The sequence below is a fragment of the Otolemur garnettii genome, unplaced genomic scaffold (genome assembly GCF_000181295.1).
Source record: "Otolemur garnettii isolate 467f Iridium unplaced genomic scaffold, OtoGar3 scaffold00092, whole genome shotgun sequence".
Taxonomy (NCBI): domain Eukaryota; kingdom Metazoa; phylum Chordata; class Mammalia; order Primates; family Galagidae; genus Otolemur; species Otolemur garnettii.
Genome location: NW_003852487.1, coordinates 6,729,604 through 6,745,759, shown reverse-complemented (window position 1 = coordinate 6,745,759; position 16,156 = coordinate 6,729,604). Strand labels below are relative to the sequence as shown.

The 16,156-nt window shown below is 48.7% G+C and overlaps 1 protein-coding gene across 3 annotated transcripts in view; it reads left to right on the top strand.

Annotated features, from left to right (window-relative positions):
* The window catches only part of IL17RA (interleukin 17 receptor A), a 27,338-nt gene that overhangs the window by 7,138 nt on the left and 4,044 nt on the right, over positions 1–16,156 (top strand). For 2 of the 3 annotated variants that reach the window (XM_023516555.1, XM_012808675.2), the window contains exons 2-11: positions 5,258–5,282; positions 5,937–6,083; positions 6,924–7,036; positions 8,443–8,569; positions 11,150–11,197; positions 11,282–11,445; positions 12,168–12,251; positions 12,540–12,624; positions 13,690–13,701; positions 14,237–14,338. In XM_023516555.1, coding sequence (XP_023372323.1) covers positions 6,968–7,036; positions 8,443–8,569; positions 11,150–11,197; positions 11,282–11,445; positions 12,168–12,251; positions 12,540–12,624; positions 13,690–13,701; positions 14,237–14,338 — 691 coding nt within the window. In that variant the 5' untranslated portion in view covers positions 5,258–5,282; positions 5,937–6,083; positions 6,924–6,967. The remainder of the gene's footprint in view (positions 1–5,257; positions 5,283–5,936; positions 6,084–6,923; positions 7,037–8,442; positions 8,570–11,149; positions 11,198–11,281; positions 11,446–12,167; positions 12,252–12,539; positions 12,625–13,689; positions 13,702–14,236; positions 14,339–16,156) is intronic. The other variant, XM_023516554.1, reaches the window with a different exon arrangement.

The window sequence follows — 16,156 nt, the reverse complement described above, 5'->3', positions numbered from 1 at the left end:
GGATCACTTGAGCCCAGGAGTTTGAGGTTGCAGTAATTATCACACAACTGCACTCTACCCCAGGCAACGAGGAAAAAAAGAAATCATAAAAAGCTGATTAAGTATTCTGTGTGATTGGGGTTTATTGAACTTTGGACTTGACTATGTAGGAGTTCAGTCTAATGAAGCTGGCCTGTTGAGTGACCCCCTAGATGTTGAAATCCAGAGGTCTTCTCCCTGAGCCTGGCTGCCAGCATTCTGAGATGAGGGTAAGCGAAGATAGGAAGGTTCCCAGCATTCTGTAGATGACCTCTCCACTCAATCCTCCCTCCCTGCCTTAAGACCTGGTTGGTGTAAGGGTTCTGATGAGCCTTTGGCTTATTTCTCGTCAGCAGCTGCCTTTTGCAGCAATCACATATAAGTTTGGCTTAAGCCAGGTGCTCGCTCCACCTTCCACTTTGGTGTTTGTTTTGTAGTTTTATAACTCTGACAATCAGCAGCTACTTCTCAATCCACATTGACTATGTAGATTTTTTAAAAGTGATGCCAGGTACGTAGGTAGCCAAAGTATAGAACTTGTCTGGTGATCTTCATCCTCGTTGCATTTTCTGGACAGCCACTCACAGATACAGTATGGGACGGCCCTTGGCCCTTTGACCCAGGCAGCTTTGTTGAGCCTGGTGTCAGTGAGTACATGTATTGTCCCCATTTCCTTCATGGCAAAGGTCATGGTCTCTGTGAGTGCCTGCGGACCTCACTTCTTGAAACCCACTGCACAGTTGTGCTTGGGAATGCTGATGGCATAATTGGGGCCATCCCCTCATTGGTGGCAGAATGGCCCTTCTTCTTGCCACCCTTCTTAGTGGGAGACACCCTGTTGGGTCCAAGTTGTAAAAGAAGCCATTTTGACTTTTAAAACTTTGTCCATTTCACTTGTCTGCTGAGATTACCTCTGTCCTTGAGGATTTATAAAAATTTTCACTTTCCTGTAATTTTCATATGGTTTAGGGAAAGGGAGAATATAGTATATGTACATGGGTAACATGACCACTAATGGAATTTTTTATTCTACATTTTACTTACATGCATGTTTTTATGTTGTGTTTGAATCTTTTCCCTCATATCTTCCCTCTCTCCATTTCCTCTGCTTCCACGCCCTTTGCCGCCAGTAACTGGTGTGTGAACCCCTGGTATACACCTGCCCACGTGTTCTGTGCTCATACAATCATAAACACATATGCAAATATTTGGGAGGTTCCTTCATCATTTATTTCCATAGAAAATAGGATCATACTATAAAAAATACTTTGTAACTTGTTTTCTTCACTCGTCGACATATCTTGAACATCATTCCAGAGCAACAGGTATCTATATAACTAATTCTCTTTAATATTTGCATAATATTCCATAGTAGATAGCAATCTCTTCAACCATTCCCAGTTCGGTGGGCATTTAGATTTAAATTTTATTCAGCCACTCTCTATTGATGAACATTTAATACCTTGGAAAAAGAGAGAACTTTTTCTAAAAAGAGAGCTCTTTTTTTAAAAGAGCTTTTTTAAAAGCTAGCATAAACCTAATTCTAAAACTTGATAAATCTTTTTTTTTTTTTTTTTTTTAGAGACAGTCTCACTTTGTCACCCTCAGTAGAGTGCTGTGGTGTCATATCTCACAGCAACCTCCAGCTCTTGGGCTTAGGCAATTCTCTTGCCTCAGCCTTCCAAGTAGCTGGGACTACAGGTGCCCACAACGCCCAGCTATTTTTTTGTTCTTGCAGTTTGGCCGGGGCCGGGTTCAAACTTGCCACCCTCAGTATATGGGGCCAGGTCCCTAGTCACTGAGCCACAGGCGCTGCCCAAAATTGATAAATCTTAAACAAAATGAAAAACCAGCTGGACGCAGTGGCACAGACCTGTAATCCAGCAACTCAGGAGACTGAGGCAGGAGGATTATTTGACCCCAGGAGTTCTGGGCTATAGTACACTCTGCTGATCAGATGTCCACACTAAGTTCTCATCAATATGGTGACCTTCCAGGAATTGAAAACTACCAGTTTGCCTAAAGAGGGGTAAACTGGCCCAGGTCAGAAGAAGAGTAGGTCAAAGCTCCCAAGGTGATCAGTAGTAGAATCACACCTGTGAATACTGCACTCCAGCCTGGGTAACACAGTGAGACCCTGGGTCCTATTAAAAAAAGAAAGAGGCTGGCTGCCTGTAACCCTCACAGTCTGGGAGGCTGAGGCAGGTGGATTGCTTAAACTCAGGAATTCAAGACCAGCTTAACCAAGAATGAGACCCCTGTCTCTACTAAAAATAGAAAAACTAGCTGGGTGTTGTGGTGGGTGCCTGTAGTCCAGCTACTTGGGAGGATGAGGCATGAGGGTTGCTTGAGCTCAAGAGTTTGAGGTTGCAAAATGAGCCCTTGAACAAATAAAATTAACTATCTTAGTGTTAAAAAAAAAAAAAGAGTTTGAGGTTTCTGTGAGCTATAGTGATGCCATAGCACTCAACCCCCAGGTGACAAAGTGAAATTCCATCTCAAAATTTAAAAAAAGAAAAATGGTAGAAAAACCATGGACCACCCTCACTTATGAAAATAGATGTAAGCAATTCCAAATAAAATATTGGCAAGTTTAATCTAGCAGAATCTCAAAAGAAGGATGCACCATAACCTAGTGGGATTTATTCTAAGAGTATAAAGTTGGTCCATTATCAGCAAATCTATCAACTTAATTTCATTATATCAATAAATTAAAGGAGAAAAACCTACAAAGTTATGTTAATAAATGCTGGAGAATTTTTGACAAGGTTCAGAACTGTTTTAATAAAAATTATTAACATGATAGTAATAAAAAAGACTTATATAGAACAAGAGCCATCAAAAACCAAGGCCAAAAACAATACTCCCTGGTGACACACTGAGCTGTTCCCATCAGTCACAGGAATTAGAGGAGCATACCTGCCATCACCATTGTCAGTTTCCTCCTGCTCTACAGCAAGACAAGAACCTTTCTGGGCAGCACCTGTGGATCAAAGGAGTAGGGCATTGGAGGTGGCGGGTTCAAACCCAGCCTGGCAAAAAAAAAAAAAGACAAAAACCTTTTATCTTACAGTGTTATTTTGAGCAACTACCAGTGGATTAGAGGGAATTATGCCAAGTGCAGTGTCAGTTTGCCTCTTCTAGAAGAGCTCCCCGTGTCAGGGTGCAGGAACCTGTTTCTTGCCCTCTGTGCCCCAATCCGGGGAGTTGCAAGTGGGAGGAGAACTGAGAGTGAATCTCCTTCCCATTCAGGAAATAGAGTGGCATTGGTTAAAGTGAGCAGAGGCAGCAGGGTGGATTTTGTTGCTGGACATGTGAGAAGCTCCTCACAGGGCTGCAGTGCTAGCCCAGGGGGAGCAGGGGAGAATTAACCTCCAGCAGCAGTAAGTTTGGACCCCCAGGGCTTATGAACCAGTGTCTCAGAGAGGTGGGGCACAGATGAATTAGCCTGCTTAGGATCAATCCTGGGGTGGGCTCAAGGATGTGAGAGAGGGAAGTGGTGCCAGCCCCAAACACAGACACCAAACCCCTCCGTTGGCCTTGAACTCGTGTTCCCAGTCTGCCTCAACATCTGACTTTCTGCCCCTAGAATGTGCTTGGCCCAGTTTGCCAATTACAGGACTGGAAACGTGGGAGTCTGAGTTCTGTCCTGGGCCTTCCCTTGCTACGCTGCCAAATATGAATGTATGGAAGCCACTCCTCATAATTATAGCTTCTATGTATTGAGCACTTGCTGTATGCCAAGCTTTGAGGACAGGGAGCCATAATTAAAGCAGCCGTTTGCCAGACACCAACTAAATGCTGTCTCATTTTACAAGCACTGAGATAGTTCTTTGGGCACTGCCACTAAAAAAATTGCTAGTAATTATTCTCTTCAGGCTTCTAGCAAGCTATCTGTTTAACAGTGCAGTACACTGTTATTTGATCGAATACATTCCCTTTGTAATTTTTTATAACACAGTTACATTAGAAGTAAAAAGTGAAAGGCTCTCTGCATGCATACCTATTCCCTGTCCCAAAATCTAATTTATATCATTTATTTGGGGGGTTTGTGTGTGTGTGACAGAGTTACTATGTCACTGTTGGTAGAGTGCTGTGGCACCACAGCTCACAGCAACCTCAAACTCTTGGGCTTAAGCGATTCTCTTGCCTCAGCCTCCTGAGTAGCTGGGACCACAGGCACCCGCCACAACGCCCAGCTATTTTTTTGGTTGCAGTTGTCGTTGTTTAGCAGACCCGGGCCAGGCTCCAACCTGCCATTGTTGGTGTATGTGGCTGGCGCTGAGCCACGCCTGGCTATTTTTAGATATAGGGTCTTGCTCATGCTCAGGCTGGTCTTGAACTCATGAGTTCAGGTGATATACCCACCTTGCCCTCCCAGACTGCTAGGATTTATAGGTGTGTTCCACCACGCTGGGCCCTTATATTTGTATCATTTAGTTCTCAACTACAGTGTAAAGTTGGTACAGTTTTACAGTTAAAGAAATTGAGGCTTGGTGAGGAGACTCAACCCCAGAGAGGGAGTGTGTGTGTGTGTTAAAGTAGGTCAGCAAAATAGGCCTAATGATTACATTTCCCTAATCATGTTTGTTGATGGGGCTTCCAGAATTGGCCCTCTGGATCTCCTCTGGGTTGGAAAATTAACACATCCAGGCCAAGTGGGAGGCAGTGTGCCTCAGTCTCCTCATATGTAAAATGGGGCTAAGGATCATACTTTATCCTAAGTGCGTCATGAGGATTTAGTGAAATGATAGAAATCACCCACAAGGGTCTATCACATTTCACTTGGGAGATTAGAAGGATTTAGTAAATTTTCCATACTGATTGTAATTTTTGCCCTGCTCCTCACACATACCTCTTGGAGCACTGTTACCCAGACCAAAAACTGGAAACCTCAAGAGATTTAGGGGCCCTTTTCCTTGGGTGCCCCAAAGAACCCTCTCAGTGTCTTTTAGAGTTGTAAGGTCCCCTTTAGAGTTGTAAGAGTTGTAAGTGACTCTTACGAGCCACTCATCAAATGCCAGTTCCATTTTGCCTGCTGCTCTACCACGCCACGTCCTATTTCCCTTAGACTGCTCAGAATGAGAAAAGTATAAGGGGAAGAGGCCTCCCCCAAAAAGTGAGAAGGGAGGGCCGTGCAAACATCATTCTTGACAATGAGCCAGGGAAGCACCTGGAACCTGGCCTGTGAATTGAAGTCCCTTCCCATCTGTAACTGCCACCTTCTTTGTTTCCACAGGAGCTGAACTGCACAGTCAAGAATAGTAAGTCTTTTTTTTTTTTTTTTTTTGCTTATTATCACCTCATTAATAAAGTGATAGCCCCACACTGACCTCTGGCAGAGCCCTGCCACAACCCTCAGGGTTTGGTCTTGGGTCATAACCAGCAGCAGCAGCAGGGATCCCGGGGAATCTGGGATGTGTGTGCACCTGCGCCTCCTTATGCAAAAGTCAGGAAATGAGGAACACAACTGTCATTTGGATTTTGAAAGTATTCTCTGGGGCACCCCAGCTTGCCATTGTAAAGCAAGAGACATCTGTGCTGTTGACTGTTTGCATTTTAATTCAAGGAGGAGGCACATATTTTAGGTGTCTCTGCTAATTAGAGACCCCCAATGTATAAAAATAAAGCCACTCTTATATGACCCCATCCCTCCTGTGGCCCATTTACCCTTACTGCTTCATTTCAAAACCAAATCAGCCCTGGATTATCTCTCCTAAAATTCCCTTTAGACTTACGAGCTTTGCAGTGGCCCCAGACATGCACTAGAAAAGAGGGAGCGAGGCGGTGAAGCTGAGGACCCCGCCAAGGTCACAGCTGGGAGGCCTCCAACCATTTATAGTCTAGCTCCCTGGACCCACGGCTGGGGCATCTTAGTCCTCAGATGCCAGTCTTTGCTGCTCTTTCCTGGCTCCCAGGTACCTGCCTGGATGACAGCTGGATCCACCCTCGAAACCTGACCCCTTCTTCCCCCAAATATGTCCAAGTCCAGCTGCACTTCGTACATACCCAACAAGGAGACCTGTTTCCCGTGGTTTACATCGAGTGGGCCCTGCAAACAGACGGTGAGTGGCCTGCCAGCTGGGCCCTGGGGGTGGGGTGGGGGTGGGGGTCTCCCTACCTCCAAGTTAGGCCACAGCCCAGAGCATCAGCTCCTTCATTCAGGGCCAGAATTAGGCTACCAGTCCTGTGCCCAGACACAAGGGCCCAAATGTAGTGCAGAAAGGATCCAACATTTCATGACTTAATACATTTTCCATGTTTTAGGTATTATGCAGGGACACCTTCTCATCATACCATCTTTCATGAAAGGCCTTCTTTCAGCCTAAAAGTTTTATCACCCTGAGGGGTGATAAAAAAGGCCAAGTGGTTAATTTTATGACAGCAGTACCAAAAATGTACTGGAAAAATGGTAACACATTTGCCAACCTGCTTTTTCCCTTAACTTAGGGGCCAGCACTTTTTAAAATATCTCCCAAACCTCTTCAGGGATAGGAAATTCGTATTACAGATTTGGGAAGATTGGGGTAAAGAAAGATTCGTGAACAGACATGGGGAAAGTTCTCACTGGAAGTCCCCAGCCAGAATGTTCCCTGCTGACCACAGCAACCTCTCTGGGATGGTGGTAATGGCTATGTTCCAAGCCTAGCTGCAGATTTACAGAGCCTTTGCTTCTGGTCCACGGTAAAGCATCACTTGCCCTTGCCCAGCTGGGAAGTAACTGTCTGCCAGGCGGGAGGCGGAGGCCCAAGAGGGAACTAAAAGGAAGGGGAAGTGGGGAGTTAGGTAAGATGGGGCTTACTCTTTAAGGAGGAGTAAGCAGAGCAGATAGGGAAGCAACACACCCGGTGGTTTGCCTTGGTTGATCCCATCTCTCTATCTCCTGTCCTCCCTCTGACCTTCAGCCAGTGTCCTGTACCTCGAGGGAGCAGAGTTATCCATCCTCCAGATGAACACCAATGAACGATTGTGTGTCAAGTTTGAGTTTCTGTCTAAACTGAGGCATCACCACAGACGGGTAAGAACACAGGTCCCAAGTAGATTGCATTCTTTTGATGACACTAGTGCAGACTTACTGTCCCCAAATTTGGGCCCTAATTTAAAGTGGTAATGACCCAAAGGTGCCACAAGAGTCTGAGGAATTGAAAATGGCTGGGGGTGAAGGCCATGGTCACAGTGGATGGCTGGCTGCCTCCAGGGCAGAGAGTTGTATCTGCTGTGAGCAGCAGACAGGCAGAGAGTGGCTTCCCTGCCATGCCCACCTCCGCTTTTTCTTCCCACTCTATCTAGTTATTCATTCTTAAAGGAATGAGAAGACACCTTCCCCAGCCCTACCTCCTGCCCTCTCTGTGTGTGACTTGGGTTAATCTGGGATCTACCTCCAGGAAGAAAAAACCGCCCAGGGCCAAGGCACTGCTGTGGGTGGGGCACACGTGAGTGAGCTCTCCCTCAGCCTAGTCTCACCCTGCTGCTCACAGCTGGGTTGGCAAAATGTTGACTGTTGGTTAGTTTGTTTAAAGCAATGATTCCCAGAGTGGGGTCTCCTGATCAGCAGCAGCAGCAGCACGACCTGGGGACTTATTACAAATGCATATTCTAGGTCCCCACTCCAGACATCCTGGACCAGAAACTCTGAAGGTGGGGCCCAGCAGTTGGTGTTTAACACCTTATCCACATGATTCTGATACAAGTTCAGTTTGAAAACTACCGGTTTAAATTCTGCATATGACCACTTTAAAAGTGCCCACAAGCATAAGACACAAAGAATCTCTCTCCAGTGCTAAGTTAGCAAACTTGACTGCTATGTGAATGGTGAGAACCAGGTACTTAGATTTACTCAGAAGGAAAGGACTCCCCAGGCCCCTCCACCAAAGTAATCAGAATGAGAGTTGGAGTCTGTGTCTATAATCTGTGACATTCAGAAAATAACTCAGCATACATTCTGTTATCTCTGGAGCCTGCAGGCCCAGAGGAGTGGGGAGATCTCTAGCTCACCTCTGCTCTTTTTCGCTTTGGAACATTCTCAAGAGATCCTTTCCCATTTAAGGAGGAATAATCATGTACCAAATGGCTTTTAACTCCTCCTGGGTGCCAGGCCTCCTGTAGCCCCAGGTCCTCTGGCCTGGCTCCCTCATACCCATTGTTCTAGAATTGGAGAGGGCTGACAGGATTTCCATTCCCCAGATTCTTTTACATTCGACACTATCTACTGAGGAGACCAGATCCAGGTTTTTGAAATAGGCAGAAAAGAGCAGAGAATACAAAGAACAAGGAAAACGATGCCCCTGGTTTGGGGTTTTGTTTTGTGGTGGTTGTGTTCTTGTTTTGAGTGACTGTTTGGTAGCTGGTGGGGTGGGGTTGTTTGGGCGCAGGTGAGTGAGAGAGGTGTGTGTAACTTGTCCAACTTCCCCTCCCTCCCTTCAGTGGCGTTTTACCTTCAGCCACTTTGTGGTAGACCCTGACCAGGAATATGAGGTGACCGTTCACCACCTGCCCAAGCCCATCCCTGATGGGGACCCAAACCACCAGTCCAGAAACATCCTCGTGCCTGGTAAGAGCATCCTCTCAAGACATCCCCTTCCCTGCTGGGCTCTGTGAGAAGGAAGTAGCAGGTGGCTTTAGACATCAGCTTTCCTGCTCAGAGCAACCAGATGCCAGGGCCTGGGAGTGCTGGACCAGAAGCAAAGGCTCTGTGAATTTGTGGCTAGGGTTGGAACACAGCCATTGCCACCATCCTAGAGAGGTTGCAGTGGTTAGCAGGGAAAACATTTGGGCTGGGGACTTCTACGGAGAACTTCCCCCATGCCCTGTTCATAAATCTTTCATTATAATGACTGCCACTGCCTATGGTACCCACAGAGCAAACAGAGGCAGGGGCCTGGGAGTTCTCTGGTGTGCAGATGCAGCCTCTACTCCCCAAAGGCAGAGCCCATTCTCTGTGGTCACAACAGCGGATCCCAGGAGTTTTATGGGAACCACAGTCCATCTGTCTAGAGAAGTACCCTTCCTGTTCAGAAAATGTCAGAAAGACAAGCCTCTCATGGAATAGTTGTATCCCTGCCCTCAGCTTGCTCCCAGCCTCTATCGCTTCATTCTTCTCTTTCTATCCACCTCCTGCCTGCGTCCATCTAACACCCGTCCCATGGGCGACACTCTCTCTTCTTCCCCACTAATCCACCCTGGCTGTGATTCCTGCCAGGTGTCTTCTCTCAGGCATCGTTTGGTATGTGCGTGCACCTGCTCTTTCTCTGTCCTCCCCAGGGTCTTAGCCTACATTTCTTAGTGTTCAAAGGCAGCTACATCCCGAACCCCTTGGGGACAAAGTCTGGGTCTGCTAACTATTGAGGTAATCTCTAGAACCTCACAAATTGCCTTATGTGTGGTAGGTGATCAGCAAATGCTTGTTAAGAATGGTGATGCTGGCTCGGTGCCCATAGCTCAGCAGTTAGGGTGCCAGCCACATGCACCAGGGCCAGTAGGTTCGAATCCAACCCAAGCCTACTAAACAGACAAACAAACAAAAAAATAGCTGGGTGTTGTGGCGGGCGCCTATAGTCCCAGCTACTAGGGAGGCTGAGGCAAGAGAATTGCTTGAGCCCAAGAGTTTGAGGTTGCTGTGAGCTGTGATGCCACGGCACTCTACTGAGGGCAACATAGTAAGACTCTCTATCTCAAAAAACAAAAAAAAGATGGTGATGCCCATCATCCATAGAACACCATGCACACAACGTGCATGCATACACACTTTTTACCCAGCTTTGTTTCTCTGCATGATGTTGTATGCTATTTATTTGCTTTTATTGGTCTGTCCTGTTGGAATGTAGTCTACAGAAGGCAGGGATTTTCTTTTTTTTTTTTTTTTTTTTTTTTTGAGATAGAGTCTCACTTTGTCACCCTCAGTAGACATACTTGGTAGAGTGCTGTGGTATCACAGCTTACAGCAACCCCAACCTCCAACTCCTGGGCTCAAGCGAGTCTCCTGCCTCCGCCTCCCAAGTAGCTGGGACCACAGGCGCCCGCCACAACGCCCGGCTATTTTTTGGTTGCAGCCGTCATTGTTGTTTGGTGGACCCAGGCTGGATTCGAACCCGCCACCTTAGGTGTACGTGGCTGGCGCCTTAGCCGGTTGAGCTATAGGCACCGAGCCGAAGGCAGGGATTTTCTTATTCACCAGTACCTAGAACAGTGCCTGGCAGACAGTATGTGCTCAGTAAGTATTTGTTGAATAAGCAGATCTCCCCAGTTCTCTCCCTTGTTCCTAAAATAGACTGACTCTGTTCCTGTCCCCCCATGGTAATTCGCACCTGCCAGGTGGCTTCTTTTTTTTTTTTTTTTTTTTTTTTGAGACAGAGCCTCAAGCTATCCCCCTGGGTAGAGTGCCGTGGCATCATAGCTCACAGCAACCTCCAACTCCTGGACTCAAACGAGTCTCCTGCCTCAGCTCCCAAGTAGCTGGGACCACAGGCGCCCGCCATAACACCCGGCTATTTTTTGGTTGCAGCCGTCATTGTTGTTTGGTGGACCCAGGCTGGATTCGAACCCGCCACCTTAGGTGTATGTGGCTGGCACCTTAGCCACTTGAGTCACAGGCGCCGAGCCTGGCTTCTTAAAGCAAAGTGCAAACATTGCAGGCAAGGCAGTTTGGAGATGGAAGATAGAGAAGCAGTGGGCCCCAAGGTGTGGTCCCTGGAGCAGCAGCATCAACAGATCACCTAGGAACTTGTTAGAAATGCAAACTCTCAGCACTCACCCAAACTTAAAAGGAAGGTTGATGGCGGTACACAGGGAGATCTGAGAGTCACTGCTTGGGGGACCGGGGTGCTTCTCAGCCTGTTTGAAGGCTGTGGTGACTCTAGAGAGAAGAAGCCTTAGGTGGCAAGAGGAGGAACCAGAGGAGACCAAGAATCTCTGGTCACCCACAGCAAGCCCGGGATGAGAGGAGGATGGGCCAGCCAGGCCAGCCCCTGATCCTGCAGGGCCCCTGGCCAGCCATCCAGACCTAGAGTTCTCTTTGAAGGGGCCACCTTCGAACAGGCTTCTGAAGGGGAGAGATCACTGTCCTGGTGTCAGAAGTCTGGAAGCACAGACTCCCTCAGGTGGAGGACTAAGGATTTCTTTCTCTGGGTCGCAGGCTGTCAAGACTCCAGGATGAAGGTCACCACCCCATGTGTGAACGCAGGTAAGTGTGGCTGGCTGGGGAGGCTTCCTCTGTGCACACGCACACGTGCCCTCCTCACCCTGACCTGCGTCTGTGCCCCGGCAGGCAGCCTGTGGGATCCCAACATCACTGTGGAGGCCTTGGAAGCCCAGCAGCTGCGTGTGAGCTTCACCCTGTGGGATGAGCCTGCGCAGTACCAGTTACTCCTGAGCAGCTTCCCGCACACGGGGGACCAAGTCTGCTTTGAGCACGTGAAGCACCTGCTCGCGGTACCTCTGCCGTCTCTGACCCCTCTGCACAGTTCAGGACCACCCCCCCAAGGCTTGAGTCACCTCTGCTGGTCCTGACAGGGCCATGCAGCCTGCACCTCAGAGCTCAGTTCTGGCTCAGTCAGAGGCCACCATGGGCCGCCTGGCCCTTTCTCCCCTGTTGGTGCACATTTGGCTGCAGAGGTCACCTTTTCCTGCTACCCTTATGGTCAGTGCTGTAGCTGATACAGAGTCAACCCTGCCCGTAACTCAGGCCTTTCTGTTCTTTCCTCCCTCACACTCTTCCCTATTCTCTTTTTGTTTTGCCAAGTTTATCCTACTTTATCCCAGAAAGGATTTAAAGGTTAAAAAAAAAAAAAAGAAATCTGGAAATTAAGACAAAGGGAAACGAAAAATAAGGAAATAAGATGAAGTCAGATTGCAGGAAGCATGTGTGATACTGGTCTGTACAGGTGCGGGGTGTGAACACGGATTTGTTCCCTGATTCCCAGCAGCCAAAGCAAAGAAGGAAACACCATTTACCAGGTGTGTTTGTGAGTTAGCAACAAATCAGTGGTCTTACAGAAATGGATTTTTTTTCCTAGAGCAGAAACCTGAAAGCCCATCTCCCTCTGGCCCTCCTAAGGAGTGGCATGGACAGCAGAGAGTTCTCGGCAGCTTCCTGGCACTGCCGCGGCAGGTTCCTAACCAGCCGGCCTTACATATCCTCTCTCTCTCTCCAGCCCAGACAGGAGGATTCCCACCAGCGAGCCAATATCACACTCACTGTACACAAGTCTAATTGGTGCTGCCACCACCGAGTGCAGGTGGGTGAGCGTGGTGGGGACAGTTATGGGGGCCATACTCTGGTGGGCAGTCCTGCCAGATGGGCAAAGGAGGAAGAGAAGGCAGCTGGTGGCCTCATGCTCACCCCAGGACAAAGAGGGTCCTTTGACACCTCTCACTGGTGGGAGATCTGGCCTAACAGCCACCTGGAGTTGCCTCAGAAGTCCCCCAGGGCCCATTCCTCTCAAATGGCCTCTTTTGGCAAGAGAGCACCATGGTCTCTGCAGCCCTCAGAGCCCTCCCTTCCCATCCCTTCTCTGCCTCCTCAGATCCAACCCTTCTTTAACACCTGTCTCAACGACTGCCTCCGACACTCCGCGATGCTTCACTGCCCAGCAGTCCCTGAGAATCTAGGTAGGAGGAACGTGGCTACCCTGGGCTATACTGGGGACAGAGTGGGTGAAATTCTGGGCTGAATCCTGACCTGGCTCTTAGGTGATGTGGTGGAGAGTTTGATTTAACTTAGAGCTCTTCATGCCCGAGCTGTGCAGGGGGGCTTTGCAGTGTCACCCCTCTGGGATTCCTGACTGTTGTTTGTTAGCTGTGCAACACTGGGTAGAGTACTTAACTTTTCTGATCCTCAACTTCCTTGACTGGATAACAGGATAGATATTACCACAGAGCTGTGTCTGTACACCACACCCTGAACAGAACACTTTTGACGCCCTCACAGATTGTGAGTGACAGCGCTGAGAGGTAGCAGCTCCCCTGACACCCACGCTCATAGAGGAGGAAACAGAGGCACAGGGGTATCAAAGAGTTGTCCAGGATCACCTGCCATGGGTGAGGCAGAGCCCTGGGCTCTGAGCTGAGGCCTGACATTCAGCCTCTCCTTCAAAAGCCATGCACCCCCTGCACAGGAGGCTATCACTATGCGTTGGTCATAACATAGCAGGTGTGGCACTGGGTGGGAAGAGAACCCTGGCTTCCCACAGAGGGAGAGACCTGTTCCTTAGACCAGCAGCTAAACGCAGCTGCTCATAAAGATGGTTTCATTAAGTTTAGCCTGAGGCCAGGCTCAGGGGCTTACTCCTATAATCCCAGCACTCTGAGGGGCCAAGGCAGGTGGATTCTCTGAGCTCACAAGTTTGACACCAGCCTGAGCAAGAGGGAGACCCTGTCTCTACTAAAAATAGAAAAACTAGCCAGTAATCATGGTGGGCACCTGTAGTCCCAGCTGCTTGGGAAGTTGAGGCAAGGAAAACTCTTGAACACAAGAGTTTGAGGTTGCCGTGTGCTATGATGGCACGACACTCTTCCCAGGGCGACAAAGTGAGACTGTCTAAATAAATAAAAGAAACTTTAAAAAAAACAAAGTTGGACCAGATGTAGAGTGGCTGGCATGGGGCGCTGAAGGATGTCAGTGATGCCCATAATTAATATTTCCCCATTTTCCCTTCTCTCCTGTCCTCATTGCAGGCTCCTTTGCAGGTAAGCTTGGCTGTCCTTCCCACAGAGCTGGAGGCCTTAGGAAACTTCCCCCAGGGGCCATAAGAGACATAAGAAGTCTCTACCTGCACTTGGCACCTGTAGCTCAGTGGCTAGGGTGCCGACCACATACACTAGGGCTGGTGGGTTTGAACCCAGCCTGGGCCTGCCAAACAACAATGGCAACTACAAAAAATAACTAAATAAATAGCTGGGCATTGTGCCAGTCGCCTGTAGTCCCAGCTACTTGGGAGGCTGAGGCAAGAGAATTGCTTAAGCCCAAGAGTTCAAGGTTGCTGTGAGCTGTGATATCACGGCACTCTACCAAGGGCGACATAGTGAGACTCTGTCTCAAAAAAAAAAAAAAGTTCCTACCTGGGCCTTGTATGGAGCCAGGCAGACAACACCAGTCCAGGGTGGGTGAGGCCATGGGCATGTGGCGTGTCCCAGTGCAAGCCAGAGAAGACAGACCTCAGAGACTGGGGAGCCCGGCAGAGCAGTGCCTGCTCCGTCACTCTCACTGTTCCATTTTTCACAGACTCTGTGCCCCTGTGGGTGTTCGGCTTCATCACAGGCATCTCCATCCTGCTGGTGGGCTCAGGCATCCTGCTGACCCTCTGCATGACTTGGCGGCTGACAGGTAAGGGGCAGGGCCCCTGGGGCTTTCACTTCTACACCCCTTTCCTTCCTGCATTCTGCCGTCTCCTCCCCCGACTCCAGTCTCAAGCTAGGCCTCTCTGGAAGCTTGTGTTCAGGCACCATCAACCTCAGATTGTCACCTCTCTTCTGCCTTGCCTCAGCCTCAGTTATCAAGAACCTAGAGCCTGGAGCCAGGCTGACCCAGGCTCAAATTACCGGCTCCACAGCTAACTGCTTGAGCAGATCATTCTCTGAGCCTCAGCTTTCTCTCTTGTAAAATGGAAATAGAAAAATAATGATACTTGCATCATGTAGCTATCGTAAAGATTAAGTGAAGCAATGCACATGAATCCTCAGCTTAGAACCAGGCACATGATGTTTGCACAATGTCTGTTAGCCCCAGTTATGCTTGTTAAAAACAGTGGGCTGGAAGAAGCTAGAATTTCCCTGCAGCGGGGGAATCAGCCAGGCAGGTGGAGCAGCCTGAACAGCCCCATCCTACAGCCTCAGTCTTAGATGTTTGGGGTCAGGGAAAACAGAGCGTGACAGAGAAGGCTGGGGCTTGAACCATAAATGACAGGAGTGGATCCCAGCCTCACTCACCAGCCTTTAGTCATAGGCCAGTTGCTTAACAAGACACAGATTTGGTTTTCTTTTCTGTAGAATGCAGTAATAGTGCTTCCCTCTCGGCTGGGGTGGGGGTTAATAAGTCCAACTCCTCCTCCCTCCTGCAGCCCTCTGCTGCTCAGTGCTAAGTGGGGAGAACATGTGTTGGCAACACAGCCCTTCTCTGTCCCTTCTTGATCCTGCAGGAACTCTTCAGTCTTCTGGGAAGCTGTTTCCACACTCATCAAGGCCTCCCAGAGGAGGCCTTAGTCATCGTTAGTTACTCTGTGATAGAAAGAAAGCCACTCAGGTGTGAGAAGACTCTGGGTGACTCCTCTGCAGAGGGCCACTGGGAGGCTCCAATAATATTTTGGCCAGTGCTTCATAAACATCTCTGTAGAGGTCAGGGGGCTTCTTGTTCCATTTCTACTGCTGAGTTTCTGACCATTTTCCAAAGTGCCCCCCTGCATGGGATGAAAGGAAGGAGAAGCCTCATTAGTTATCTGTCTTTTTTTTTTTTTTTTTAGACAGAGTCTCACTCTGTTGCCCTGGGTAGAGTGTCGATCCCAGTGTCATAATAACTCACAGCAAACTCTGTCTCTTGGGCTCAAGCGATCCTTCTTGCCTCAACCTCCTGCGTAGCTGGGACTATGGGTTCCCACCACCACGCCCAGTTAAATTTTCTATTTGAGGCTCGGCGCCTGTGGCTCAGGTGGCTAAGGTGCCAGCCACATACACCTAAGGTGGCAGGTTCGAATCCAGCCTAGGCCCACCAAACAACAATGATGGCTGCAACCAAAAAATAGCCGGGCGTTGTGGTGGGTGCCTGTGGTCCCAGCTACTTGGGAGGCGTAGGCAGGAGACTCAGTTGAGCCCAGAGTTGGAGGTTGCTGTGAGCTGTGAGGCCACGGCACTCTACCCAGGGTGACAGCTTGAGGCTCTGTCTCAAAAAAAAAAAAAAAAAATTTCTATTTGAGACCAGCCTCTTGCTCAGGCTGGTCAAACTCCTGAGCTTAGGTGATCTATCTGCCTCTGCCTCCCAGAGAACTAGGATGATGAGTGTGAACCACTGCACCCAGACTGACTGTCTTTTGACAGTTCTGGAAAAGGACCCAAGAGTGAGGGTTGGAATTAAGGTTTTAAACCCCTTCATTGGCCATCCATGGATTTTGGTCATCCCTGCTGTCACCAAGGAGTTAACTCCTGCACTGTC